General features: G+C 52.0%; 1 protein-coding gene across 1 annotated transcript in view; it reads left to right on the forward strand.

The window, feature by feature from the left end:
- Positions 1-16,857, forward strand: part of SLC6A11 (solute carrier family 6 member 11) — a 116,559-nt gene extending 99,702 nt beyond the window's left edge. The window contains exons 9-14 of the mRNA XM_047780844.1: positions 3,359-3,471; positions 6,065-6,202; positions 10,431-10,533; positions 11,328-11,428; positions 12,457-12,627; positions 14,750-16,857. Coding sequence (XP_047636800.1) covers positions 3,359-3,471; positions 6,065-6,202; positions 10,431-10,533; positions 11,328-11,428; positions 12,457-12,627; positions 14,750-14,902 — 779 coding nt within the window. The 3' untranslated portion in view covers positions 14,903-16,857. The remainder of the gene's footprint in view (positions 1-3,358; positions 3,472-6,064; positions 6,203-10,430; positions 10,534-11,327; positions 11,429-12,456; positions 12,628-14,749) is intronic.
- Positions 16,858-27,512: the final 10,655 nt, after the last annotated feature.

Genomic DNA, 27,512 nt, shown 5'->3' on the forward strand with positions numbered 1-27,512 from the left:
AAACAAAGTACCCAGGAGTCCATACCTGAAATGAATAAGAGTTGAATAAACAAATAAGTGGATGTGAAGAGACAGCTCTTCTTTACAGAAGAATTCTAATTAGTAAATGTAGGAGGAATAGAAAAAAAATGTAAAACCTACTAGGCAAATGCCGTGGAAATAATTGTTGCAGGCATATTCCACCAGTGGATGATAAAATCAATGGGTAAAAGTTTGACCTGAAACAGGATGTTTTCATGATCTCAAAATACCCTCCCCAGTGGAGTTCCCATCGTGGCTCAACGGTAACAAACCTAGCTAGTATCCATGAGGATGCAGGTTCCATCCCTGACTTCACTCAGGGGGTTAAGGATCCAGCGTTGCCAGGAGCTGTGGTGTAGGTCGCAGACATGGCTTAGATCCCACATTGCTGTGGCTGTGGCATAGGCCAGCAGCTACAGCTGGGATTTGACCCCTAACCTGGGAACTTCCATCTGCCACAGATCCAGCCCTAAAAAGAAAAAAAATTAAAAATGAAATAAATATCCTCCCCCAAATATTTACCAATTACAAAGGGAAACATAGTACCTTAAGAATGGAGAAAATTGGCATTCACCAACTTACCCAAATAATCAAGGTCACCATCTCCTGTGCTAAGGTTTATTGGCATCCTGTGTCAACTGTTATGATAAACTGAGAAAGACACAGCATCATCTCTATAGGTTTCCTGCCCAACATATGCATAACTTCAGTTTAATAATGAGAACATAAGGCAAATGTACATCGAGGAACATTCTGCAAAATAATGATCAGTAGTCATCAAAAATATCAAGGTTATTAAAGACAAAAAAAGGGCTTAGAAGAGAGTAAAGACATACAACTCCACAGGTTGGAGGAAACCAAAGACAAGCAACCATGAAGTGCAGTGTGGAATCCTGAACTGGACGTTGGAACAGAAACAAAAAGGATATAAGGAGAAAAACTGGTGGAATATGAATAAGTTCTGTAGTTTAATCAAGAGTGTGTACTAGTGTTAATTTCCTGGCCATTAAATATTGCACGCTCCTCCCTAAAATCAAAAACAAAGCAAAGATATATGTTGTCTCCATTTCTTTTTTTGTCTTTTGTCTTTTTAGGGCTGCACTTGTGGCATATGGAGGTTCCCAGGCTAAGGGTCAAATTGGAGCTGTAGCTGCTGCCCTATGCCATGGCCACAGTTTTGTGGGATCTGAGCTACATCTGTGACCTGAACCATAGCTCATGGCAACACCAGATCCTTAATGCACTGAGTGAGGCCAGGGATTTGAACCTGCATCCTCATGGATACTAGTCAGGTTCGTTAACCACTGAGCCATGACAGGAACTCCTGTTGTCTCCATTTCTATTCTCTATGATACTGGAATTCCTAGAGAATGTGGTAAGGTAAGAAAAATTAAAAGTATTAAGATTGGAAAGGAAGAATAAAGACTGTCTTCATTCATAAAACAACCTGATTGACCACATAGAAGAATCCTAAGAAACCTACCAAAAATTACTAAGTGAATTTATTAAGGTCGTGGGATAAAAAGACAATAACCAAAAATCTACAGTATGCCAGCAACAAATAATGGGAAGATTTTAAACTGCTTTTCACACAACACCAAAAAATGAAAGGGCAAGCCACGGACTTAAAGAAAATATTCATAATGCTTCTTTCTCATAAAAGATTTATACCCCAAATATATATAAGGAATTCTTACTACTCAACAAAAAGGAAACAATCCAATCAAAAATGGGCAAAGAATCAAGAGGTACTTCCCAGAAGAAGGTATGTGAAGGATATGTGAAGATACTTTATTCTACATTGTTAGTCATCAGGGAAATACCAACTAAAACCATAATGATATAATACTTCACACCTACTATAATGACTAAATTTGAAATACTGACAGGAGTTCCCTTCTTAGCTTAGCAGCTAACGAACCCGATTGGGATTCATGAGGATGTGGGTTTGATCCTTGGCCTCGCTGAGTGGGTTGAAGATCTGGCATTGCCATGAGCTGTGATGTAGGTTACAGATGCAGCTCAGATTCTGCCTTGCTACGGCTGTGGTGTAGGCCAGCAGCTGTAGCTCCAATTAGACCCCTAGCTTGGGAATTTCCATATGCTGTGGCCCTAAAAAACAACAACAACAAAAAAAAAAAGGCAAAAAAAAAGCCAACAACATCAAGTGGTTGTGGAGCCACTGGAACTCTCAAACATTGCTGGTAGGAATGTAATATGACACAACTACCTTGGAAATCAGTTTGGCATGTCTTAGAAAGTTAAACATGATTACCATATGACCTGGTAATTCCACTCTCCTAGGTAGGATGAACAGAGATAATCCAAGGTGAAAAAAAATTAGATCAATGCTTTCCTAGAACAAAGACAGGAAGCAAGGGTAGAGACTCTGCAGAGGGACCCCAGGCAATGGTAGAAATGTCCTATATCTTAATTGCAGTGGTAGTATCTGGGTATATCCACTTTTCAAAATTCATTGAACTATACACTTAAAGCGAATGCTTATTGTGGTAAACTGGACTTTAACAAGGCTGTTTGTAAGATAAAAAAACATAATCAGAATGAATTTTTTGAACATTTACCTTATGAAGTGCTTCCCATATTCTGCATCATCCCATTGAATTCTTAAAACCACCTTATTAGGTAGGACTCCATTGTTCTCTTTTTCCAGCTGAAGAGGTAGAGGCAGAGCTCACAGTAAAAGACAGGATTTATTTGAACCCTTGACCACTGCGCTATAGGGCTGGAACATCAGAATCTCAGCCTTGACATTAATAAAGCTCGTCCTGAGGCCGTGCTAACAAGCCCTCCATTAGGAGCAGGCCAGACAAGAGAGTGACCTGGGAACTGAGAGGAAGAGCCCAAAGGAAGAGGCAGGCCTGGGTAATCAGCATTTGTCCAAGTCTGGACTCTTAACAACTTACCTGGGAATCATCCAGTGCCTGGGCCTTGCCTCACCCTAGACCAACTAAATTAGAATCTCTGGGGTGGGCCTAAGAACCTGCATTTTAGTAAGAATGCCTCCCTTCTCCCCTGTCACCTACCCCCATAGGAAGAGTAGCAAAAGGTCTGTGCAGAGGAAGGTCTGGGTGTCAGACCAACCTGGGCTTGAATCCTGACCCTTCTAGACCCTTGCTTCCCTCTCTATGCCTCAGCTTGCTCAGCCGCACAGTGGGCATCAGGCAGTACCAATAGCATGGGGTAGCCGGGAGAGTTACCTGATTTGAGTGAGAATGAAGCACAGCACAAAGGAAGCACTCAGTACCAGTGGGTTAAACCAACAATTGAATGTGGGACTGGACTCCACCTGGCACCTCTCTCTCTCCTTCCTCTCCAGGCCCCGGCCTGGCCTTTATCGCCTACCCCAAGGCTGTCACCATGATGCCTCTCTCCCCACTGTGGGCCACCTTGTTCTTCATGATGCTCATCTTCCTAGGCCTGGACAGCCAGGTAAGGGGGCGCCCAGCCCAGGAGGGCGGGAAAGCCAGATGCGGCTCTCAGGAACACCCTGGGGCCTACACACCACCTCCTGGTCCTGGTTGTCAGCACCAAGCCAGGTCACAGAGGACACGGGGATGTGGAACAGCATCTTCTTCCTTCATCTCTGTGTTGGGGTCCCACATGTCCTCAGTACCACCACCAGTACCCCGCCACACACATCCCACCCACCTGCCTCTCTTTGCAGCCTGAGGGCCTCTCCACAGCCACCCTCCCCTTGGCAGCCTGCCTTCCTCAGCGAAGAATGTGTAGTTAGAACTAGCAATTTATCTGTGAGTATTTTCCTTTCTCTCCACAAGAATGCAAGCACTTACATCTTCTCACATTGCAAAACTCAGCCCAGCACCCTCCCAGCCCTCCTCCAACCCTCTCCTTGGTTTTCCTGCCAGAATCCTGTGACCTCCAGGCCCTCTTCAGTCCCAGAAATCTGCCCTCTGCCCTGCTGCCCTATTGCAGCGGGTTCCCCTGAGCCCCAGAGAAGGCCTTCCAGCCAGAGCCAGTCACTCTGCTGTCAGGCGGGGGTCTCTTGGCAAAGCGCTGCCCCCAACCTGTGACCTTGTGTGAGTCACTTAGCACCCAAACCCCATGGCTGGCCTACCTATCAACCCAGCCAAGTCCAATTTCTTCTCCTGGATGGTTTCTCAGAAACTGCTAAGCTGAGCTGCAGAAGCACCGGGTGTTTTTGCTGATAACCGTCACCTCCTTTGTTGCGGGCAGAGGCCTCAGGAGGGATCGCCGGCTTATGTGTGACAGTGACAGGCCTGCCTCCACAGAGGGATGCGGGGGCCAAGCCTCAGCTCTGAGTCCCTGGGCTAAGCAGGCCCACACTGGGAATGAGATACTCTGTTTGCAAAGGGGGCCTGGGGGCCCAGAGGGCGGATGGCTGCTCTGCTCACCCCCAGGTGTGAATGGCACTTACTGTGTGCCAGGCCCGTGTCCTTTGTTCTTAATCATGATAACCACGTGGACTAGCCCCCCTCCAACTTTGGTTAGCCCCATTTTGCAGAGGAAGAAACTGAGGCTCAGAAATGCGAGTGACTAGCTGGGACATGCACCCAGGTCTGTGTGCCTCTTAGGCCACCTGCTCTCATGTCTCTCCAATTGAGGAGCTGTATCAACAGCCTCCCCTGCATCTGCATCTCCTTCCCTCCCTGGGGACCCCAGAGAAAGCATGAGCACAGCTGTAGAGGCTGGGCAGCCTAGAGGCTGGGAACCTGGGCATTGGAGTCAGATAGGCCTGGGTTTGACTCTTGCCAACTGTGTGACTCCAGGGTAGTCACTTCACCTCTCTGTGCTACAGCCCTTTGCATAGTGAGGATGGAAATACTTTTCCTGAGGAAATAGAGGTGAATCAGAAAGGATCTGGAGCCAAGGAATGGCTCCAGGGAAGGGAGTGCTCTCATACGGTGACCCCCCAGTGCCACCCAGCCTCTGGTACAAGATTGCCTGATTCAAATTCAGGCTCTATGATGTTGCCTCTGTGACTTTGGGGCAAGTTCCTTACATGCCTATGCTTCTGTGTCTTCATTTACAAAATGGGGGTAATAATAGCACTTAACACATGGATATTAAGTAAATTAAAATCTGTTAACTGCTTAGAACTGAGCCCAGCACTCAGCAAGCACCATGTGTTCGCCATTTATCAAACATTTTCTGAGCATCTCCTCTGTGCCACCGGAGATAGATAAAAATGACTTGGCCCCTGCCCTCTGGGGTCTCACCTTCGTGTAAGGAGACAGATATAACCCCATGGGATGAGGGGTTGGGACAGAGCCTGGAAGAGGGGGGGGTCAAGAAGGAGCAGGCAGGAAAAGGCTCATGCAGATCTTCCCACAGTGCTGGGAGAACCCCAGGAGTGGGGGAGGGGTGCATTGGGGTATTTGGGCTGGGTGTTGGCGGGTGAGTAGGAATGCAAGGGATCCTGGACCTGGCCCTCTCTTAGCATGGTGGGACACAGGTGCTTAGCGGCTCAAGCTCTGCCCAGTCTGGCCAGGCGCAAAGACTTGCCCAACTCACACGCAAGAGCTAGGTGTTGGCTCACCTGACTGTCCATCCAGCAGAGGGATGCCTGCCAACCAGAAGCAGAGGGCAGGGGAACTGTCACAGTCTTGGAGGACAAGCAAGTCAAGTCCCATCGCAGACTGACCAGAGCTGCCACCAGCACAGACCTCAGCTCTCAGGACAGTTAAAGAAACTCCCATCTGGCTTCCCAGGCAGAGGCTGGGTCTCATTGAAGTCACTGACCCAGCACATAGGCATATGGCAGGCAGTGTATGGGGGTGGGGAAGGGGGTCAGAAGACCTTAGTTCTTCAAGTCGTGACCCTACTTATTCCTTGCTGAGAGGCATTGGATAGGTTACTTCCCCTCTCTGAGCCTCAGGGTCCTCCTGTGTTAAATGGGTCTGCTGAAGTTCGCTAAGTGTCAGGGTTATTGATTTTATTCTCAGGTCAGTGTAAGTATGGCCCAGGGTTTAGGCACAGGGCCCAGGGCCACTAAGAACAGCCTTTCTCTTGGGCTTCACACCATCATATCTACCCCGTCCAGTTCGTGTGTGTGGAAAGCCTCGTGACCGCTGTGGTGGACATGTACCCCAAGGTCTTTCGGAGGGGCTATCGGCGAGAGCTGCTCATCCTGGCCCTATCGATCATCTCCTATTTTCTGGGCCTCGTGATGTTAACGGAGGTGAGTGATGTACACCCACGTAGGTGATGTGAACAGGGTAGCACAAGGCTAAGTGCCTGGGCTTCGGGTCAGGGGGTCCGATGTCAAATCCCAGCTCTGACACTGACGAGCTGTGTGACCCTGGCCAGGTCCAATGCTTCTCAGGGACTCGGTTTTCTCATCTGTGTAATGGGTTGTCTTGAGAATCAAGTGAAAGCTCTCATTAAGCTGTTAGCACAGTTTCCTGCCTGTGTTAAGCATTCAGCTAAAGGTCTCAACTGTCACTTGTTAGAGGGAATGAAACTCAGAGGGAAAGACTGGGTTTACCTAGTCATGGCGAATGTCTGCATGCCTGGGCCGTCGCCCCCCCCCACCCTTCTTTCCGTTTTTTTCCATCTTACTGCCATACCTGCAGCATATGGAAGTTCCCAGGCTAGGGGTCAAATGGGAGCTACAACTGAGGCCTATGTCACAGCAACAGCAATGCCAGATCTGAGCAAGCCATATCTGTGACCTACACCGCAACTTGTAGCAATACTGGAACCTTAACCCACTGAGTGAGGCTAGGAGTTGAACTTGCATCCTCATAGAGATGACACTGGGTCCTTAACTAGCTGAGCCATGACGGGAACTCCTGGGCCACCCCTTACAGTAACTTCTGGGTGAAAGTAACAGTGTCAGCCATGGAGGCCTCAACTAGTTACTATTACTGGTGACAAGTTCAGAGCAGGCTTTTCTGGAGAGTCACTGAAATAGACATGCATGAGATTGGACACTTTCAGATTGGACTGAATGTTCCAGCCCCAGCCTTCCGTGTGTACCCTCTCCTTGTCTCTGTCAGGCCTGTGGGTGAGAAGGGGTTCATCATGACCCCAAATTAAGACTGTCTCATAAGGCCATGTATCTCTCCCCTCCTGCAGCCATCCTGTCTAATAAATGCTTTCTTAAGTACCTTGGGAAAGTGAGATGAGCTATCTTTTTATCCACACTCACAAAATTAATTAATATTAAAAGCCACACCCCCAAAGAAAACCCCCAAAAAACTGTTGCCTAGAGTCAAGAGGAGGTTTTGTAAGAAACATGCAAAGAAATGAGGAAATTCAGAATCTGTCAAAGCAGATGATGTGGTATTGAGGTCGGTCTCTTAATCTTCATCATCCTCCACTTCTCAGCTCAAAAACCACCTCCTCCTGGAAGCCTTCCCTGCATTCTTCCTGCCCAGGATGTCTTTCTAAGCTCAGCCCAACCTCCATCTGGCCAATACGATGATCTGTCTGTTCACTTACTACCCCCACCTGCCCTGAGGCCCTCAAGAGCTGGAGGCGGTCTTGCCCAGCCCTGAGCCGGGGCCTGTCATTGAGTGGGCTCTGGGACTGGTGGCTGGTGTTATTACTGCTCCTAGTCATTGTCACATTAACAGAATGATAATCAGGTTGGAGCAAATGAATGGGGCAGCACTTCCCATTTCCATCTCGCCTCCCCCACACAGAGAACAGTGCTGCAGTGAGCAGGGCCTCATTAAGCTGTTTAATTACGAAAAGTAGTCTTTTGTCACATACAAATTGGGGGGTTGACTTGATGCCTTAAAGAAGCTGGTGGGGCTACCAGAAGTGCAGGCGTCAGCAGGGTGTCCCTGGCTTGTAGCAGGCGGGTGGCAGGCCCTCCTGGACACCAGCCCTGGGTGCCCCGCCTCACAAAGCCCCCTGCCTGCCTTCTCCCAGGCTTCAGGTCTGCCCCGGGGCACCTCAGCCTTTGGCTGCCCAGGACCATGAGCCAGCAGACACTTAGGCCCCACATGCCAACCTTCTCCCTTCGTGAAGGCGCATCTGTGAGTGATCACACCAGGAAGTTCAGATTGCCAAATGGGCCGTGTCAGCCTCAGTAATTGCTGGCAGGATCTTCTCCTTCATTTATACATGTTTAAATCTTGATGCTAGGGAAAAAATAGCCCATGAATGTCTCACCTTCCTCTGGAACAGCGTGGTGGGTGGTGAAGGGCAGGACCTTACAGCCAGATACCTGGGCTCCATCCTCAGTCCTGCGACTGGGCAGCTGGGTGACCTGTGGGAGTGTTCTCCCCACCCCGAGCCTCAGTTTCCCACATGGGCACTGAGGATGACAGTAGCACCTGCCTGTGGTCCCCCTGCATGGTCAGCTGGACAGAGACATGGGGGCAGTTAAAGCAGAGCTGACACTTGATAGGCGTTGCATTAGGCTTCCTCCTGGTTTTCTTTTTTCTTTTTTGCAGCCGCACTCACTGCATGTGGAAGTTCCCAGGCTAGGGGTCGAATAGGAGCTGTAGCTGCTGGCCTAATGCCACAGCCACAGAAACAAGGGATCCGAGCCACATCTGTGACCTACACTGCAGCTTGCAGCAATGCTGGATCCTTACCCACTGAGCGAGGCCAGGGGTCAAACCTTGGTCCACTAAGTTGGGTTCTTAGCCCACTAAGCCACAACGGGAACTCCTGGTTTTCTTTCCATGTCTGATGTTCAGGAGACCCTCAGGAAGGTAATGAGGAAGGCAGTCCTGGGGTTAACTCTAAAAGCTCCTGACCCTCAGAGACCTGAGCATCTGCCACATCCTCCCCAGACAGGAGGCCCCAGACCAGATGTGGCCTAGGGATCATGTTGTTTTACCCTCATGTGGTTTTCTAAGAAGATGAGGAGATCACCAAAGTTACAGATTTCTCAAGAAAATTTGGATTTTTCAGTCTCTTCCAGAAAATCTATAGCCCTGGCTGCACCCAGGTCTGCATCCCCCAACACCAGTTGACCAGAGTTGTGTGGCCACATTGGACCTGTGCTCCCCAGTAAGCCACAGTCCCCACCACTCCCTGGTGTCATGCCCTTGGACCACTTGTACTCAGTATTGAAATGTTGCCCCTGATCTAGTTGAAGAGATGAATGAAGAAACAAAAAGTCCCAGGGTCTCTTGTATGATAGGAGGCCCAGGGGCTGTGGGGACACAGGGAGGAAGTTTAGTTCCAGGTAAGTCCCTGTGGCAGACACACAAGGAGGCTGTCCTGGCTGTGTGGTATATTTGGCACACCTCCCCCAACCACACCCTCCCTCCCTGTTGCACTTTTATTTCTGCTGCTTTTGATTGTGTCCTGCTAAGGGCTCTCATTGTACTAGAGGATTTTCTTTGTAGCTCCCAACCCTTCCCGCACCTGCATCTCCCCTTAGATGCCTCCCCTGCCTCCCAGAGATCTTCTCGGATTACCTTGGCCAGTGGAGCTTGCACCTCAAGGCCTTCCGCTGAACCTGACCATCACAGATTCACATGCTGCAGAGCTGGCCCCCCTCATTCCTGCATCCCACAAAGATTGCACACCTACCATGTGCTGAGTCCTCGGCCAGAAATTGGGACACACCTGTGGGCAAGCCATTCAGAGTCCCTCCCCATGGGGCACTCACTCCATATAACTCAACTTGCACCTACAGGGACCTCCTGGAAGCCAGGCCCTGCGCTGAGGGTGGGAGACACACAGAACAAGGGTGGAGACCTTCCCAGCAGGGGCTCAGAGCAGGTGATGGGGGAACACTTCTTTTTTAAAAACTACCAATGCTTAAAATGTGCTATGGAGGCACAAAGAATGAGGCTGTCAAGGAGGGCTTCTTGGAGGAGGTGACATTTGAGCTGAGCTTTGGAGGTACTTACCCATTGAAAGGGAATAGCATGTACAGAGGCACAGAAGTGAGACCATCCTTCCATCTGTCCAGGAGGGAGTATGTTGAGGGTGGCTGTGGGAAGGGAGCTGAGGCCCCGGTGAGGAGCATGGCCCTGGCTGGCAGGATGAAGGAAGCCAAAGGGTAATGGTAAACTACTGAGTGATGTGGTTGGATTTGCCCATTGGAAAGGTCCCTGTGAGAGGTGGTGTGCAGAGGATAGGCGAGGCGAGGCTGGAGGCAGGGAGGCCAGTGGCGAGGCTGTCTGGGGAAAAGGGCTGAGCCTGCCCAACCTCCAGTCTCTTCTTTTGTGTGTTGTCTCTGGCATTTGGGGAGCAGAGATAAGACAAACCATCTCAATCACAGCACCCCCCCCCAGGGGGTGGTGTCCTTAAGGGGTGCCCAGGTACAGAAGGCACAGCATTCCAGGACACTAGGGAGTCCAGTCTGCCCTGGTGGAAGTGACTCCAGGCTGGTAGCCACAGAGCAGAGGGTCCTTCCCAAGGCCAGGTGGCTGACCTTGGTCTCCCATGTGTCTGTCCGTCCCTGTCTATGTGTCCCTCCTCCCGCCCTGCAGGGTGGCATGTACATCTTCCAGCTCTTTGACTCCTACGCAGCCAGCGGGATGTGCCTCCTCTTTGTGGCCATCTTTGAGTGTATCTGCATCGGCTGGGTGTACGGTGAGTAGAGGCTGAGCTCACCCCCACCTCAGCAGCCACCGCAGTGCCCGGTACACATGTGGGTGCGGCTTCTGTGTGACTGGTCTCCATCTGCTTCGACCTCTTTGTCGTCCTTCCCCTTGGGGACTCCTTGGCCCTTCCCTCTTGCCAGGGACCCTCCTGCTTTTATACCCCTGCAGCCTAGAGAGGGGTTCCAGGCTCAGACAGTGTGACCTTGGGTCCAGCCTTCTGCCCCTGAGGCTCAGTCTTCCCATCTGCACAATGGGTAGTCATCACCATGTCTCCAAGTAGGAGGTAATGTAGGCAAAGCAGCCAGCCCAGTGCCGGCACTCAGTCAGCCCCTGCCTTTTCCCTGAACAGAACTTGTGGATAAGAATTGCTAGACTCAATGATGACGGATGCTCTTGGGTGTGGCTCAGGAACAGACGCCCCACAGGCCACCCCATCAGGCTCTCACCTTCAGAGCCCTGACCCCCGGCCCCATGCAGCTCACCCAGCCCCTGGCCCTGCTGCAAAGGGCCACCTTCTGTCTTTCCCTCAGAAACTCCTCACCTTTTCCTGCGCCTTCCTGCCTAAGGCCGGGAGGGCTCTTCCCAGTATTGAACCAGAACCCCTTTTACTGCAGTTAATTCTGAAACCTCAGAGAGGTAACGCCTTGTAGTTTTTAAGGAATAAACGAGGTCCCTGCTGCAGTGTGTCTCAGACTGGGCAAAGTAGACACTCATAGCCTTTCCTCTGAGTCTTGTACAGAAATTCTCTGGGGTGTGTGTGCCCGTCTGCTTTATTCTGGACAGGAAGCAACCGCTTCTATGATAACATCGAAGACATGATCGGCTACCGGCCATTGTCGCTCATTAAATGGTGCTGGAAGGTCGTGACCCCGGGGATCTGCGCGGTAAGGGCCCCACCAGGAGCCGCCGGCAGCCCACCCACCACCCGCCCACTTCTCATCCACTCCAGAGCCCAGGCCTGGCCAAGGCTGAGACTGTGGGGGTGCCGTGCCCCGGGGGACCCTTTGTGCGTACAGGAAGCCCAAGGCACCTGACACCTCCCAAAGCCAAGGTAGTGGGGACAGTGTCCTCTCTGGACTTGGCGAGGGGGCCACACTAGGACCCCAGCCTTGCCGTCATCTTGATGTGTGACTGTGAACAAGTCACCTCCCTTCTTGGGGCCTCAGATTCGATGACCTGCAACCTGGGTGGTTGGGACCTGCCTCCGTGGGGGCTGAGGTTACATGAAAGACCTTTGCCTCTGCTCTTGACAATAAAGCAGCAGCATGAGGGTAAAGAGGAGCTAATGCTCTGCCCCTCAGAGCAGACCATGGATAGGCATTTTTGAGAGGATGTTTCCTTAAAAAAACAAATCTCAGCGTTCCCGCTGTGGGTCAGCAGGTAAAGAACCTGACTAGTGCCCATGAGGATGCGGATTCGATCCCTGGCCTTGCTCAGTTAAGGATCCAGTGTTGCTGTGAGCTGTGGTGTAGGTCATGGATGCGGCTTGGATCCTGTGTTGCTGTGACTGTGGTGTAGGCCGGCGGCTACAGCTCAGATTTGACCCCTAGCCTGGGAACCTCCACATGCTGCGGGTGCAGTCCTATAAAGCAGCAAACAAACAAATAGACAAAAACAAACAAACTCACTGCTCTTTGCCCAGTTCTTGGCACTGGGAGTTTATCAGAGCATGTTTGCAAACCATCTTAGTTCTGAAAGCAGCCCTGGAAAGTATCTAGGAAAAAATTACAATGCCTGCCTGGGCAGCAGCAGTCTCAGGGGATCTGTGGGGTCCGTTCTTTGCATTACTCCCTGTGGACCAGGCAGGGCCTCGCCTCTCCCAGGCTGCTACACAGGGTAACAGTCTCCCCTGCTGGCTGCCCACAGGCAGACTGAGGGTTGCCCCAGGGATCCCCTCCCCATCTCCCCGCAGGGCATCTTCATCTTCTTCCTGGTCAAGTACAAACCCCTCAAGTACAACAACATCTACACCTACCCGGCCTGGGGCTATGGCATCGGCTGGCTCATGGCCCTGTCCTCCATGCTCTGCATCCCACTCTGGGTCTTCATCAAGTTGTGGAAGACAGAAGGGACACTGCCTGAGGTAAGCAGCCCTGGAGGGGAGGGGTCGGCAAGGGTGGCTCCCAGGGGTTGGGGGCGCAGGGCGGGGCTGGCTCTGCTGGGAGGGCTGGTGAGCGTGGGCGCAGCCACAGGTGCCTCTGGATCCCAGCTTCCTCATCTGGGCAAGAGGTGTGATGAGAATGTGCCCCCACTTGCCTCCCAGGGAGGCCTGACCGGCTCCTCCTTGGTGGGGGTTCATCACGACTCAGGCCCCAGAGTTGAGCCATTTTCCCTGAGCTCAGCCTCAGTTTCCTCAGCTGTAAAATGGGCCAACAGCAGTCTCTCTTACATATAGAGGTTGTTTGAGGCCTCGGAGAGTAAGCAGAGGGAAAGCGCTTAGACTAGGACCTGGGACACAGAGGCACAGAGTGTCAACTCTTACTGTTCTGTAGATTCTGTTCATTAACGACCCCGTTTCTAGGGCACAGGGAGCAGGTCCGACATTGGGGGAACACCTATCTTGTGTCACCACTATGCCAAGCTCCCCTCCATGCTGCATCTCCTACAGTCTCCAGAGCAAGCGTCATTTTTTTTTCATTTTTTAAAGTTTTATTGGGGTATAGTTGATTCACATTGCTGTGTCAGTTTCTACTCTACAGCAAAGTGATTCAGTTATGCACACACACATATCCTTTCCTTTTCAGATTCTTGTCCTGTATAGTTTATCACAGGACATTGAGTAGAGTTCTCTGTGCTATACAGCAGGTCCCCGTTGACCATACATTCCACTTACACTAGTGTGCATATGCCAGGCCCAAATCCCCAATCCGCCCCTCATTTTCCGTGTGTAATAGGTGAGGGAAACTGCAGCTCAGAGAAATTGTCACTTGCCTAAGATTGCACAGCCAAAATTTAGCAAACCAAGGCCTTTAAACAATTTTATTGAGGTACATCTGTATCATAAAATTCAGCCATTTTGATGTACACTTCATCAGTGGTTTGTGGCTTTCTGCCTAGCGCAGACTTCACCATGAATCAGTTTGCGAGCATTTTTGTCTTCCTGCTAAGACCCCCGGTGCCCAATATAGTAAGGCCATGCCCTGCCCCAACACCCTCCAGCCTTCCTCTCTATCTGTGCCTGTGCCTCTTCTGGACGTTTCCCGTCAGTGGAATCGTGTGGAACGTGGTCCCTTGGTAGCAGAGTGAGTTAACCCTGCGGCCCTTCAGGCTCTTCTCCCACCTGCTGGCGGATCAGGTCTGAGTCAGTTTCTCACACATTTCTGTCTGTATCACACACACACGCACACGCACACACACACACACAGCCACTGTTCTAAGCCACTTGCAAACACCAGGCCACTGAGTCCTCATAGCAGCCAGTGAGGTGGAGGTGGTTACTATCCCCATGTCACAGATGTGGAAGCTGAGCACAGAGAAATGAGGCAAGTTGCCCAAGGGCACAGAGGCTCTGAGTGGTGGAGCAGGTTTCCTGAGGCTGTGCTCTCAGGGCCCCCTCCTTATTCCTGCCCCAGGACAGCACCCCAGGGCTGACCTATGTCTCCCAGGCCAGGACCAGAGAGAGGTGGGCGTGGGCGTGTGTGCAGACCCCCACAGCGAGTGCCAGCTCAGAGTTGGCTCCAGCCAGCCCTGCTGCCCAGTGAGGTCCTGGGTTCCAGAAGAGCCAGCATCAGCCGAGAGGAGCAAGCCCAGAGGAAAGGTGGCTTGCTTCTGCCTGCTCCAGCCCCGGAGCAAGTGCAGGTTCTCCATTCCTGCAGGAAGCGGGGAGTTGTTAATTCTGGGACCAGATGTGTCCAGAGGAGAGCAGTCCTGGAACCCTAACACCTTGGCCACTGCAGGCCTTTGCCACTTGGTTCACCTCCCTCTGTTTCCACAAGGTTCTGCCAGCTGATGGGAAGGATCTGGGAGGGAAAGAATTACGGTGAGGATGGAGAGTCTGTGCTTAAAGGCCAGGATTGGTCAACAAACCTGAGGTTGCCGCATCGTCAGCCAGGACAGAGAGAGCTCTGAGTAGCAGAGCTAGGGCCCAGCCCCGGCCTGTGGGCTCCACAGCCCAAGGTGTCCACTGGGCACTGGGGGAGGTGCCAAGGCAGGCCTGGGACCCGGCAGCTGCTCTCAGACAGCTCTTTTCATCTCCAACCATCTAGAAATTCCAGAAGTTGACAGTCCCGAGCGCTGATCTGAAAATGCGGGGCAAGCTGGGGGCAGGCCCACGGACGGTGATGGTTAATGACTGTGAGGCCAAACTCAAGGGCGATGGGACCATTGCAGCCATCACAGAGAAGGAGACGCACTTCTGAGCGCCGCCTGCCACCACCTCAATGCCACCTCTGCCCCACCCGCTGTGTGTACAAATGAATCCCTGAGCGTACTTCACCTAATGGTAGAGGCTTGCTCGTTTTGCACAGGATTTATTAACAAGTTAATTTTCAGTGACTGTGCCCACTCTGGTTTAAAGCCACATCTCCCTCCATTCTCCCCACTTCCCCAGTTGTCCTGTAAGTAATGGTACGAAGGTATAATCCTGTACAGGGACTAGCAGAATCTTCTTGTGCTAGAAAGGTTTTAACCAATGTTCTCTAGCGGGGTAGGAAGAGGTTGTATCATAGGGTCAAACTTTTATCCTCAGGCGGGGGAGCAGGTGGGAGGGAGCGGCACCTGTCCTCATCCTCAGCCTTTTAGCTGTTCAGTCTGTGTCCCACTTTGGCCCCTGACCATTGCAGCTGCCTTTCCTCCTCGCCTCCATGGTCTTCCTTCAGCACCTCCCTTTCCCATTGCCTGCTTCCTAGAGGTAGGTTTGCAGAGAGCAAGGCTGTTTCAGAGAAGAATAAGCCCCACCAGACTCAGGTCTCCTGGGTGGCAGGTCCTCCTCTGCTCTGGTCCCAGCGAGTGACCTGGGCTCCCCTCCCCTCCTGGCCTCAGCTGCTCCAGTGGAAGGTCTGGATCAGGTGATCTCTGGGGGTCTCCCCGACCACCCCGTCTCTTAGGATCCTCTTTGCATGCCCCCCCGCAGACTTGCTGTTGATCCTGGATTCTTCTGAGAATGTGCCGGTGGTCTTTCCTGCACCCACCCACCCCCAACCCCTGCTTATTTAAAATCAAGTTTGTCACGAAAGCTCTGTGGTTTGATTTCCTCCAGGAGCAGCCTCATCCTCTGGAAACCAGCCAGGGCCTTGGCCCCCTGGCAGGGCTGCCCCTGGCCATCTGCTCTTACCCTCCGCTCAGACTCTCTGTCCTCAGCCAGACTGCCTGGGCACCTCCAATCTGCCCATGGCTGTCTGTCTTGCCACTGTCCCCGCCAGGATCTGCACTGACAGACCTTCCACCAACCTCCTGGGAGGGAGCTACGGTCAGGCCCAGAGCCTGGTTTATCCTCCGGCCCCATCTCTGTCCCCCTGAAACGTCTTCTCCCTCTTGCTTTCCCTTACTTCTTTCTCCTGACATCCAGCGGCCTCCAGGCCCCTCCCCATCCTTCCTGTCACCAGCAGAACCTTGTAACCTTCAAGAGGCTTCTTCCCTACATTTTTCCCAGGAACCGACCCACCTGCCACTCTGGCAGGGGGCTGGGAAGCCTCGGGGCTCATGGGAGGTAGACCTGGCCTCCTGCCACCCCACCCACACCTCCACAGGTCTGGGGTCTGGGGAGGAAGCTGGAGCGCTGCTCCAGGCCTCCCTGGCTGATCCCTCTCTTCTCTAATTGGATTTGACGTCAGAGCCTCTGCCTTGGTCCTGAGTTATTTGGGGACGGGGAAGGTGCATTCTTCATCTTTATGTTCCCAATTTTATTTGCTGGAAATGCAAACGTTCTCCAAACTGGATTTAGTTCCTTGTAATAAATGGACATGTTTGACTTGCCCAGACGCCCAGCTTCTCGGCCCTGGCCAGCCCCTGCCTGAAGCCTGTGTTTGCTAAGAGGGCTGCCTAGTGCCCCACAGGCAGGTTGGGATGCCTGGTTCTGGGCCCCCTTTTTGCACACACAGCCCAGGCCTGCCCGGCATCTCCTTGGCTCTCTGAACCTGTGAACCCAGGAAGTGGATGCAGGAAGATCGGGGCTTGGGCTGAGCCCCTACCTGTGTCCATCCTTGTCTGCTCTCCAACAGGTTGGGGGAGTCTCCCCACTGCTGCTGCTACCGGTTCTTCACCCATCACTCTCACCAATGCTCAGCCCCCTGCAGGGTCTTGCTGGGGACACTGCATTGTACATGTGGCACTTAACACTTCACTCACCTAACACAACTCATGGGGCAGGGCGGAGGGAGGGCTTTTGTTCTTTTTTTTTTGTAATTTCTTACTAGTATTTGTGTAACTTTGGGGGGTGGGGAGGGAGAGGTGGGGGCAGGCGAAACATCATTGTGGTGACTTTTTTGATATTCATTGGAAACAATACATCCTTTCTGAGATATTTACAGTATTATTAAAAATGAAAAAGGTTGTACTGTTTTGCATAATGAATGTTTTTATTGGGTATTCAAAGGGTACACAATTGTCTGCTTACTCATTTTTAAAAATTAAAGAAATGAACAAACTCTCTGTGGCAGTTCTTGGCAGAGTAATATTCATCGGTGGTTTTTCCTCTTTTATTACCTCTGTGATATTCCTGCAAAACTATCTTGGTTCCATATTTAGAGGTTGCTGTTTTCAGTGGGGGATTATTTGCTGTTCCAATTTGGGGTTCCTGTTTCCAGAGCCCACACTGCCTTTTCTGTGATCACCATGCATTGATTGTCTCCTATGTACCAAGTGCTTTACAAAAGTTCTGTCTTTAATCCTACGACAACCCCACTTTACTTATGTATTACTTCCCCCACTTTACAGACAAGGGAAATTGAAGCCCAGAGGAGGCCAGCCGTTTTCCCAGAGTCCCACAGCCCGTAACCCGTAGGAGCAGAAAGCAAAGTTTCAAAACCTAGTCTCCTCCTCATCATGATGCCTTCCTGTCCCTCAGGCTGCAAGACCCAAAGAAGGCAAAGCCACCTCCTCTTGGCAGCAGTGGTGCCACCAAGCTTACACACCTATCCTAGTGGGCAGCCCACGTGTCTGAGGCAGGCACAATGGGGTGGAAGGAAATGAGGATTTGGAGCCTGCAGCCCTGCTTTTGGTTCCAGGATCTGCCCTTGGCAGCCTCAGTTTTCTCATCTCTAAAATGGTGGTCATTGCTTGCCTCAAACTCAGGGTGATTCTGGAAATCCTGTGAGCTTGTGGTGTGAATGGTAATAAAGCTTCGAATTCACACTGGTTATTATCCTGAAAGAACTGTGCCTAAGCTCTAAAAAGGGTGGTGTTGCTCAGAACTTCAACAAAAATCTCCAAATCTGCGTTGGAGACTCCCTGACAGTGGCTGGGGTCATGTCATGTGTTGTCCTGCTAGCACATGGCACCGTAAGATCGCCTGCATGTGGCATCTGCTCATTCCTGCCTGGTTGACCCTTCTATTTAAAATCCCTGCTCTTGGGGTCCCCCTGAACCTGTCTTGGCCTCTTGCCCTCTCTAAGGTGGTAACATCTGCTCATGGGGAAAGCATCCCAGAAAGTCTCAGAATTCAAAAAAGTCTCTTTGATTCCCCAGAGGGACCCTAAGTACATTATGACTTTTTCATAGAGTCACTGGGATTGGTGCAATCACCACCTGCCACCGGTGTTCCCTCCCCATGTCTGAAAGTGCATTGTATTAGGCAGCTGTCCCCAGCAGGGCACAAAGAGGCCATGTCATGGAAATGTGGGTCTCCCTCATTCACAGGACATCTTACTTGCAGACTCTGGAGCTTACAGAATTGGGAACCATGGCATTTATTCCCCCAGTAGATGCTGCAGGCTGCAGTGTGTCTAACAGCCCCTGCTGGCCAAGTGTGACTACGCAGCCTGGCTCTATTGGGCACTGCAAATAACCAGAGAAGGACAAGGGAGTTTTGGAAGTGAGGTCAAAGGCTACTTCATAGCTAAGATAGTTTTCTCTGCGAAGAGGGAAGGGATCAGGCACCAAATAGGTACTTTTAGCTGAGGGCTGCATATTTGGGGAAACAGGGTCAAGTCTTCAGGAGGCTTTTTCTGAGCACCCACTTGTCCCTTGGATATTGAAACAAACAGAACAGCCCCTTGTCTTGAATATTCCTGCTCTTAGACAGAAAGAGAGGTGTCCACACTCCTCTGGAAAGGGGTAAGGCATGGGGAGAAACTTCTCTGCCTCCTCCAGCCTTTGCCAGCCAGTTTGAATCCTGCACTGTGGCCCTGGGCAAGTCTGCCCACTTCTTTGGGCCTTGGCTTGGCCAACAGTAGAGTGGTGATGAAAACGTGACCCAGAGAGGGAATGTAGATTCCCCTAGGAGTCTTCTACATTCCTGTCTCAAACTCAAAGATCAAATGGGCCCTCAGCCCGGGTACCTCATGACCTGTCAGAGAGCAGAGTCAGTCTTTGCTGCCAAGGCGTGGCCTTCTATGTCTCTCACTTTTGACTAAGGTCCACTTTGTGAAGGCTCCTGGGAGGAGCGACATAGGCGCTGCCCTCAGAGCTTCAGGCTAGCTGGACTGCCAGGACCACCCCCACGGGAATGTGCCAGAGACCAAGTGCTCAGGGAGTGCCAAGAGCAGGATAAGGGCAGTTTATTGAGCACCTACTGTGTGCCGGGTGTCATGCCTATATTACCTCATCAGAACCTCCCAGCAAATCTCACAGGTAAGTGTTATTAATCCCACTTTTTATACAAAGAAACTAATGTTTAGAGACAGTAAATGATTTGCCAAAAAATGATTCCAAGATATACCTCCTGGAAAGTGGAGGAGTTGAGTAGGACCAAGGTTTGTCAGATCTGTCTGGAGCCCATATAGCCAACCTCTTAACCAAGGGTTTGGGATTTGAGTTTCCACCATGTTTCGACAAAGACATTTTTCTGCTGCTTTTTCTCAGGCTGTTCCCTCATCTCAAATGCCCTTCTCTGCCTTGTGAAACCTTCCCATCCCTCAGGGAAGGCAGCGAAGGGCATTTGAGATGAGGGAACAGCCTGAGCAAAAGCAGCAGAAAAATGTCTTTGTCGAAACATGGTGGAAATCAGAGTGCCCCCACCCTCCACCCCACTCCCACCAGCCCTGGTCTGTGCTCACGACCCATCGTCAACCTCAGCAGCTGTGAGGCTGGCCAGTCCCCCCCACCACCTCCCAGAATAAGGGGTTTAGTTAACACCAACAATAGGGCATGTCTTAGCACAGAGCAGGTACTCCTCAGGGCAGGGGCTTCAGTGCATATGCGCCCAGCTTGCCTGAGGAGGGGGCACAGGAGAGGGAGTAATTAGGCATTGAAGACCCACCTGATGCCAGAAACCATGCTGGCCTTTTCAAAGCTATTACCTTGCCCTTGGTCTCCCCACGGGCTGACATGGTGAGCACAGTCTACCAATGAGCATACGGGCTCAGAGAAGTCAAGTCAGCTGCCCCAGGTCCCAGCAGAGCTGTGGTGACACCCCTGGGGTCTCTGGCTCCAAGGCACTTTCCAGACCACCTTTGGAAGGCACGGATTTCCACCACTGCCATGAACACTGATGGATCATTCAGGGCCGGGGGGGCGGGGGGGTGGACAAGATAGTGATGGAGGCCATGGGGAAGGACCAAGGGTCTTCGGAAGCCTTGAAACACCTTTAGTGACATGGGACCTCTAGAAGTCTCCATAGTTTCCCAGAAATGATATGCCACTGGTGTTCAGTGAGATGGACAAGAGGATGTTTTGGGCCAGGGAGAGTTGAAGGGATCACTGGGCCCTCGGAGACCTGAGAGTTTGGGGGATCCTGGGGATCCACTGGAGTCGTCAGTGAGTGATGGAGCCCTTTGGAAGTTGGGGTGGAGCGTACTGCTGGGTGGGGGTTATAGGGGACCATTGGGAAAACCAGAGGATAATTGGGGAGCCCTTCAGAATTACTGAGTGCCATCAAGAGTTATAAAAGTATCAATGCCCTTTGTCATTACTGGGGGGCTTTGGAGCCATTCAGAGTTCAAGGAGGCACTTGGAGTAGCCTTGTAGGAAGCATGCTTCCGAAGAACCCCCTGCAAGGTGCACCCTTGAGGAAAGGGGAGGAGGGAAGCTGGGAAGTGCTTTGGGGGTGGGATGTGGAGGCAGTCGATCTGACGTGAATAAAGGGCAGGTGCCTGCCTGGAAGCGATGGGGAGGCCCAGCCAGAGCTGCAAACCGTGGGAAGCAGTGGGTAAGGTGGGCCTGGGCCAAGGACTCCATGACCTTGATCGTGAGAGAGTGAAACAGGCTTGGCTCTTCCAGAGACACCCCCACCCACCCAAAACCTGGGTGTGTCAGACCAATTCTAAGCAACACTTGGCTCTTCTTGTTCTCCCAGGAATTTTCCCAGCCTTCCTTTTGAGCATCCTCCCAAAGAGAACCATTTATAGAGTGAGAAGACTGTCGGGCTGGTCCACACAGGACCCTGGGCCCCACCAAAGAAGAGTGACTTAGGAGAAGCCCATCAGAGGGACTGGGCCTGGCCTGCGGGGGGCCCTGGGAGGATGATGGGGAGGGGGTTCAGAGCAAACGGTAGCAAAGGCAATGTCATTTCCTGGCATTTATTTATTCAGCACCTACCCTGTACCTGGCATAGGGTCAGGTATATTTCCATCAGCCTCAAAACAAGCCTGCAACTGAGATCTTTACAGATGTGGAAACAAACTCAGAGGTAGGTGGAATTTGCCCTGTGTCACACAGGCCGAGTTAGAATTCAGAGGCAAGTCTATCAAACCCAGTGTCTTCGGTTTTTCTCTAAACCAGGGGGCTCTTGGGTTTACCTGGGCTCCAGCTGGGAAGAATGAGAGCTGGGGTCCTCCTCTCCTCAAGGCTGCTGGCCCACCCAGGGTCCTGAGTTCTGTGGGGCGCTGGTGGCAGCAAATCAGCCACCAGGTGGCGCTGCTGCTAAACCGAACCGCCTCCCTGTGGTCCAGGCTGTGACCAGAGGTCAGAACTGGAGCAGACGGGAACTTGAGACTAGAGGGTTCAGAAACTCCACTCTGCGTGCCCAGATGAGGGGCAAAGAGGCTGCCCTTGACAGAAGGGCACGATTCACCCTTCCCACCCCGCCCCATCCTAAGCTCCTGTTTGCAGCACTCCCCCAACAGCCAGATACACCTGTAGTGAGTTAACATCCCCACCCACCGGCTGTGTGGCCTTAGGCAAATAGCTTCACCTCTCTGATGTCCTTATCTCTGAAACTGGATGGAATCAGCCCCTCTGGCAGGGACATTGGGAAGAATAAAGGAGACGATGTTGCCTGTCCAAAGTGTCTGGCATGTGGCAAGAAGTGCTTCTTGTTCTATGTCGCTCTGCTCAGGATGCTGGTGTCTGGAAACCTGGTTCTGAGCTTGCTCTGTGCCTTTAACAAAGTCATTTTGCCTCCCTGAGCCTCAGTTTCCTCATCTGTGAATTGGGGCTAGTAACAGCAACTCCCTTTTGGTTATTCTAAGGATTAATGAGATACTGGCTAAATGGCATTTATTTTACAGAGCTACAAATAAACAAGAAAGATACTAAAAATATTCAAGTTCCAGAGGGGCGGTCAGGTGAGTATGGAAATGATTATAAAATATGAGGAGTGCAGGGCAGCCCCCAGGGACTGACCTGGAAGGTGGGACAGACTGTGGGTTTTGCTCTGACCATAAACCAGGAATTACACAGGCCCCACCTCGGTACTTGCCCAGCCTCCCCCCAATCTCCACCTTGCTCCATTTGCCCTGGAGTCCTGCCCCAAACCCATTTGGACACAAAAATACAGAATCCAGAGAAGAACGCTGCCAGACACTGAACTGGAGATGATGGTTATCTCTGGATGATGAGGTGCGGACTGATTTTAATTTTCTTCTTTTTATTCTGTACCACCTAATTTTTTCTTCAACGAAGAACATCTATTGCTTTTATATCCCCAAAAATAAATCAATAACGCTATTTTTAAAAATCCTCTCCTCCCCACTGAGAGGTTGGTCACAAACACAGGCCCACGGAGAATGAGAAATGATTGTCACGTGGTCAGAAGAAATGGCGAGAGGGAGCGGGGCTAGGAGGCGGTATGGCCACTGCTGCAAACGTTCCGTAGTCCTTTGGCTCTGCCAGGGCTTCTGGGCACCTAGTGTGCTGAACCTCAGGAGGAGGGAGAAGCAAATGGGCAGGACCCCTCCTCTGGGCCACATGATTCTTGAAACATTTATGGACACACCAGCAGCTTCAAGCTTGTCACAGGGAACTTGTCACAGCAAGCTTGTCATAGCTGTTTGAGGAGAGAAGGGAACACACCAGCAAGGAAGGGCTGACTGTGCTGGCTACTGCCACACTTTTATCTCAACAGACCTGCCCTCTTTGCAGATGAAGAAACTAAGGTCTGTGCTTGTGTATTTGACAGCCACCGACCTTCCTTTTGGGTGTCCATTGGGGCATCTCAAACTCAAGTTTCCCAATGGAATTTTCTGCTCCAACACTCACATCCACCAGTCTCTTCCTCTCTGTCTCAATAAATGACACCATCACTCAACCATCTCCTTCCTCAACAAATATTGATTGAGGACCCACAATGACTCTGCCCTTATACAGCTTGCATTCCAGGGGGAGGACAAGGAAATTAATATTTTTGCATGTCCTGACAGTTCCCTTAGGGTGTTGGCCTAACTTAGGATAATATCTCCTGGTGCCTGATGGCCCCCCATAAAAGGAATAGGCTCAAGTTCTGGACTAGATTCCCATTCCAGCTCAGCCACTTACCAGCCCAGTGAGCACAGTGAAGTCCCTACCCCTCTGAGCCTCCACCCCGTCTCCTGCAAAATGGAGCTGACCTCTCACCAAAAAAGCAGCTGCCCATGCTCCATCCCATAGTGTGTGCCCAGCTAAAGTGTGGACTTCACCCTGGAGGCAGCTGGAGCCACTGCCTGAACGCCCCCATTCCTGGGCGGGGGCAGCTACAGCCCCCCGATGGAGTGTTTTTATCTCCAAGCTGCAGTGGGCTCCGCAGAGCTCGGCAGAGTCCCTGGTCCGGACAAAGAGCTGTTGTTCCCGCAGATCTAAAATTGCCTCCCTCTGATTGCCGCTATACAAACCCAAGCGGCTGCTTGCTTCCCCCATCCAGTTGGGTCTATTTCAAGAACACGCTGATTAGCGCTGATTGTGCCTTGATTATGGCAAGCACATCGCCCAGCCCCCTCCTCAGGCTCTGCAGGGACTACGTACTCCCGCTCCCATTCCCACCAAGACCCAGCCGGTACCCAGGGGCCCTGGACCAGTGAGGGTGCCATGCAGCCAGGCTGGGGTCCTCCGTCTGCCTCCACCGCCCCTGGGATTTGGGGAGGTCACGCCCGTCCGCCCCCTTCTCCAGCCTCTATTCCTTTCACTGCAAATTCTTCTGTGTTCAAGATGGCATGGAACAAAATAGTGCATAGGGGACTGTGGCTTTGATGGTGGGCTTACAGACACTGTGCCAGTCTGTGAGAAGGAGGAACACAGTCCTGGCCAGAAGACCGAAACACCCATCTCTCTCCTCTCTCTCTCTCTCTCTCTCTCTCTCTCTCTCTCTCTCTCTCTCTTTCTCTCTCTCTCACACACACACACACACACACACACACACACACACACACGTGCGCGCGCGCATAGAAATTGCTCTGCTCCCACCTGTACCTGACCTTGGTGCAGTGAAACTGAACTTTAATCATCAGAGCTTCCCTTTACCGAGCACTGCCAGCTGCCTGGAGCCACATTACGACATGCAAACGGCACAGTTCTCTTTTGAGGGACCTATTCCATGTCCCGTGCAGGTGAGGACCCTAGGCTCCCAGAGGTTATGTGACTTGCCCAGCACTTCCCAGCCAGAGAATGGTGACATCTGAATTTGAGACAAGGTCATTGAAGGGGCATAGCCTGCACTTCTCAGCACCTCAGAGTCTGCTCCGGGCCCTTTGCCAGGGTTAAGGGGAACCATGAATGAGAACAGTGGATCAGACTCCTAATGCTAGTTACTTCTACTCAGCTAGTCCTGTGTGATTCTGAAAGATTTTTCCCCCTTTGAGGGGCCTCTCTTTAAAATGGGGGATTGACTCAGTCATTGCCCTCATTGCCCGTAGTGCATGGACTGATTCTTGGCATAACCTGAACACAAATTTTAAAAATGCAGATTCTGGACTCTACCCTTAGAGATCCAGTCAGTAGGCCTGGGGCTATGGGCCCAGGAATTGGTGTTTTAAGACACTTTCCAGATGAGGCTCAGTAGTTCTCTCTTCAGTCAATTCTGCCCCCAGATTCCTCACACAACAGCCCTCTCCCTGGCCAGCCCATCAGTCCACCCGCTTCTCTGCACCCCCACTACTTCCCACCCCCAGCCCAAGCCCCCATGCTCACTCCTAGACCACTAGAGCAGCCTCCTCCTGGACTCTTGGCTGCCACTCCGGCCCCTCCCATCCATTTCCTGCACAGCAGATCCAAGGATCTTCTTGAAATGTAAATCCAATCGCTCATACCATCCCCCCCGCCCAGTTTAAACCATCAGTGTCTCCCCATTTTTCCAGGTTAAAGACTGAAGCCCACCTTTGCTCTACAAGACCCTGCAAAGACTGGCGCCTGCCCCTCTCCAGCCTCATTTCACACCACCAGCCCCCTCCCTGTGGTCACCTGGTCTTTTCAGATTTCCGATTTCCACCCACTATGTGACTGCCACCAGAGGGCCTTTGCATCACTGTTTCTTCTTCTTAGAACACCTCCTCTCCCCTCTTTTTCCGCTTAATGCCTGCCCATTTATTAGATGGAGCTAAGCATCACTTCCTGGGAGAGGTTGGGCTACCCTGGGGATAATAAGCACCCTGTGCAAGGAGGAAAGCAAAAAAAATTCTCAGGATCCACTTGGAAGGAGGTCATGGTGGGGATGTCTGCTTTGACTCTGAGCCCTAGGTCCTTCTCCCCAGCTGGGAGAGCCTGTGGGCCTCCAGAACAAGGTATCCTGCCCTCCTGGGGTGCAGGGAGCAAGGGGGCATTGTGGAGATCTGGCCCTGGTCCTCAGAACCCCAGGCAGTCTAGGCAAAGGCCTCTTGGCAGCAGCGGGGGCACCAGGGGTCTGGCAAAGAGACTGGAATTCTCAGATTTTCCCTGGCCCCTGCGTCCTGGGCAGCTCTGGGGAGTGGAATATTCTCCTGGTTGGCAGCCCTTCCAGCCTCCAGAGGCTTCTGAGCAGCCTGCAGATCAGAGCTCCTGTCTCCTCTCTGCTACCCAGAGATCCCTTCTCTGGCCAGCATCCCCCAGTGTCTCCCCTACCCCTTCCTCGTCACCTCTCCAGTGTCTCTGCTCCCTCCCCTGCTCTGGAGGCTTCAGCCTCTCCTCTGCGCACTCCAGCTGCCTCCTCTCCCCACCCTGCCTTTTACAAGCCTTCCCTGTCTGGACACCTTGTCCTCTCTGCAGATCCCCTCCAACCCCACTCCCTTCTCTTTACAAGACCAGGGACCTCTGTCCACCCTGCCCTGGGTCCTAGTGAGGGCCTCAAGTGACAGGCCAAGCCAGGCCAGGATGGACCCCAATGTCACCATTCTGGGCAGGAACACACAAGCCCTCAGTCCTCCCCTGAGCACCAGCTTCCGCACACACAGTGGTGCTCTGGAACTCTCATAAGTGGCTACAGACTGACCTTGGTCCAGGCTTGACCTCTGGACCAAGTGGTGAGGGGGGTGGTGGTGAATGACTGAGCCACTTTCTGAGTTTCTAGATGAGCCTCAAAAGAAAGTGAGTGTGGAGGGTTAAGACTCCCAAGGCGCCTTCATACCCATCATTTTCACACCCTCCTGACCAAGGCACCTTCATACCCATCCTGCGCCTCAGCCAGGTTGTGAGGAGTGACCCCAGCATTATACACAGAGAGACCCATCTCAGGAAGGTGAGGCCACGAGCCCAGGTCCACAGCTGGTCTGGCAAGGCCAGGGCTTGAACCCAGCTGCATGGCCCCTGGAGACCTGTCTCTCCCCCTTACCTTGTCCTGGGCCCCGACTCTGAGGGTCCTTGCAGGGCTGGCTTGGGGTCTCCAAGGCCCATGCTTTGGATGTAGGAGATAGGCAGGATGTTTGCCCAGATTCCAAGATTATGCAAACCCCTCTAAGCCTCCCACCCCCTGTTGCTAGGCAACAGCTGCTCATGGTTGAGGGTATAAGCAGAGGTTGAGTAGAGGGAAGCTGAGCAGCTGGCTCTGTCCTTCACAAAGAGGCTGATGGAGGCAGTTCCCAGGCCAGTCCCTGTGAGAACCTGGCCTCAGAGATGTACGGGGACTTACCCAAGGCCACTAGAGATGAAGGATAACTCATCCTAGCACCAAAGTGTCAAAGCTGAAAGGACCCCTAGAAAATCGGCTCATAAAGAGAATACATGCTATAACCCTCCGTTCCTGAGCCAAGGCAGACATTGCTAGGGGATGACCATACTTCTCACCAAGACCAGCCTTAGCTCAGAATTCTCAACAATTTTCAACATGCTAACAATGGACCAGAGTTGGCATGCAAGAGAAACCTATTTCTTCCCTCTTATTTGATCTGACCTTCTCATTTACAGATGGAGAAATTGAAGCCCAGAGAAATGTAGCAGAACGAACTGCTCATAGGGCCTGGGAGTCAACAAGCTCAAGTCTTAGCTATGTGCTGTCTTGCTTTGCGACCCTGGGCAAGGCCCTTCACCTCTCGGAACCTCAGGCTCTCTATTATAGAATGGGATTGATAATAGCAATCCCCCACCCACCCGCCCCACCACCACCCTGTGAAAATTAAACAGGGGAGTGGGTGCAAGCATTCCCCAGGCACCAGACACAGACGTGGTGCTTGAAGAATTATGACCCCTTCTTTCCTTTCTCGTCTGTCTGCCCAGGGCTTGGCCGGAGGCAGGCTAAGATGCCTCCTGCCCAGGACACTCCCTTCTCAGGTCGAGCTT

The sequence above is a fragment of the Phacochoerus africanus genome, chromosome 1, assembly GCF_016906955.1.
Source record: "Phacochoerus africanus isolate WHEZ1 chromosome 1, ROS_Pafr_v1, whole genome shotgun sequence".
NCBI classification, from domain to species: domain Eukaryota; kingdom Metazoa; phylum Chordata; class Mammalia; order Artiodactyla; family Suidae; genus Phacochoerus; species Phacochoerus africanus.